Source organism: Bison bison, unplaced genomic scaffold, assembly GCF_000754665.1.
Source record: "Bison bison bison isolate TAMUID 2011002044 unplaced genomic scaffold, Bison_UMD1.0 scf7180017864492, whole genome shotgun sequence".
Lineage (NCBI taxonomy): Eukaryota > Metazoa > Chordata > Mammalia > Artiodactyla > Bovidae > Bison > Bison bison.
In genome coordinates, this window is record NW_011495051.1 from 5,070,191 (window position 1) to 5,071,067 (window position 877).

General features: G+C 63.1%; 1 protein-coding gene across 1 annotated transcript in view; it reads left to right on the forward strand.

Moving 5' to 3' along the window:
- Positions 1–2: 2 nt before the first annotated feature.
- The window catches only part of TNFSF9 (tumor necrosis factor (ligand) superfamily, member 9), a gene marked incomplete at its 5' end in the record, with an annotated part of 3,880 nt that continues 3,005 nt past the window's right edge, over positions 3–877 (forward strand). The window contains 2 exons of the mRNA XM_010828468.1: positions 3–149; positions 797–830. Coding sequence (XP_010826770.1) covers positions 3–149; positions 797–830 — 181 coding nt within the window. The remainder of the gene's footprint in view (positions 150–796; positions 831–877) is intronic.

The following is an 877-nucleotide window of genomic DNA, read 5'->3' on the forward strand; positions in this document are numbered from 1 at the left end:
CCGCTGCCTGCGCCACCTGCGTGGTGCGGGTCTGGGGCGTCCACGGGACCCCTGCCTCGCCGGTTTCCAGTCCAGCGCCCAGCTCGATTCTCCCCGTGGGCCTGGAGCAGACTTCCGACCCCCACGCCCGCCTCCCCAACTCTCCGCAGGTGAGATACTGCCCGATCTGGACTCCGAGAGAGACCCGTACCCAGCCCCGGGACCCCTTCTCCATCCGCGTCCCCGCCTCCCGCAAGGTCTTTTCTGCGTCCCAGCCCGAGGGTGGAGAGACCCACCCCCCGTCCTTCTTGGATTTCTGAGGGCACCAATTCTTTATCCAGGTCTCCAAGGGGGCGCCATTCTAATCCTAACCCCCCGTGAGACCCCATCTGCACCCCGGGCTTCAGATGGGGACCGTTTCACCAACGCGCACCCCGAGGGACACTGCAATCGTCGTGGGGTTCCCCTTTTCTTTCGTAACTCGGGGAGAACCTCGGTTTTTTCCCGGACCCTTAGGGTACCCTCCTTTCCCTCTCAAGACTCTGCAGTGTCAAGCCCCCTGGAGGGACTGTCTCATTTCCCTCCTAAGTCCTCGGGGTCCTCTCCTTGCAGACAGCCAGGGCTGGGGCAGCGTGTGTGTGTGTGTGTGTGTGTGTGTGCGCGCGCGGAGTGGTTCTTTTGGAACGCGAAGGGAAGGGACCATAAAGACTGTAGGCTCAAGGCCTGCGCAGATCCCGGGGACCCCACTTTACAGGGGGCTGCGTGTTGCGAGTAGGAGGACCTTTATCCACTTTGCGTTTGTCCTTTCTCTCAGCAGGGCGTGTTCGCGCAGCTGGTGGTGGCCGATGGTGGTGAGTGACTCCCTAAAGACCCGGGGGAGCGGGGGGCTGCGTGTTGC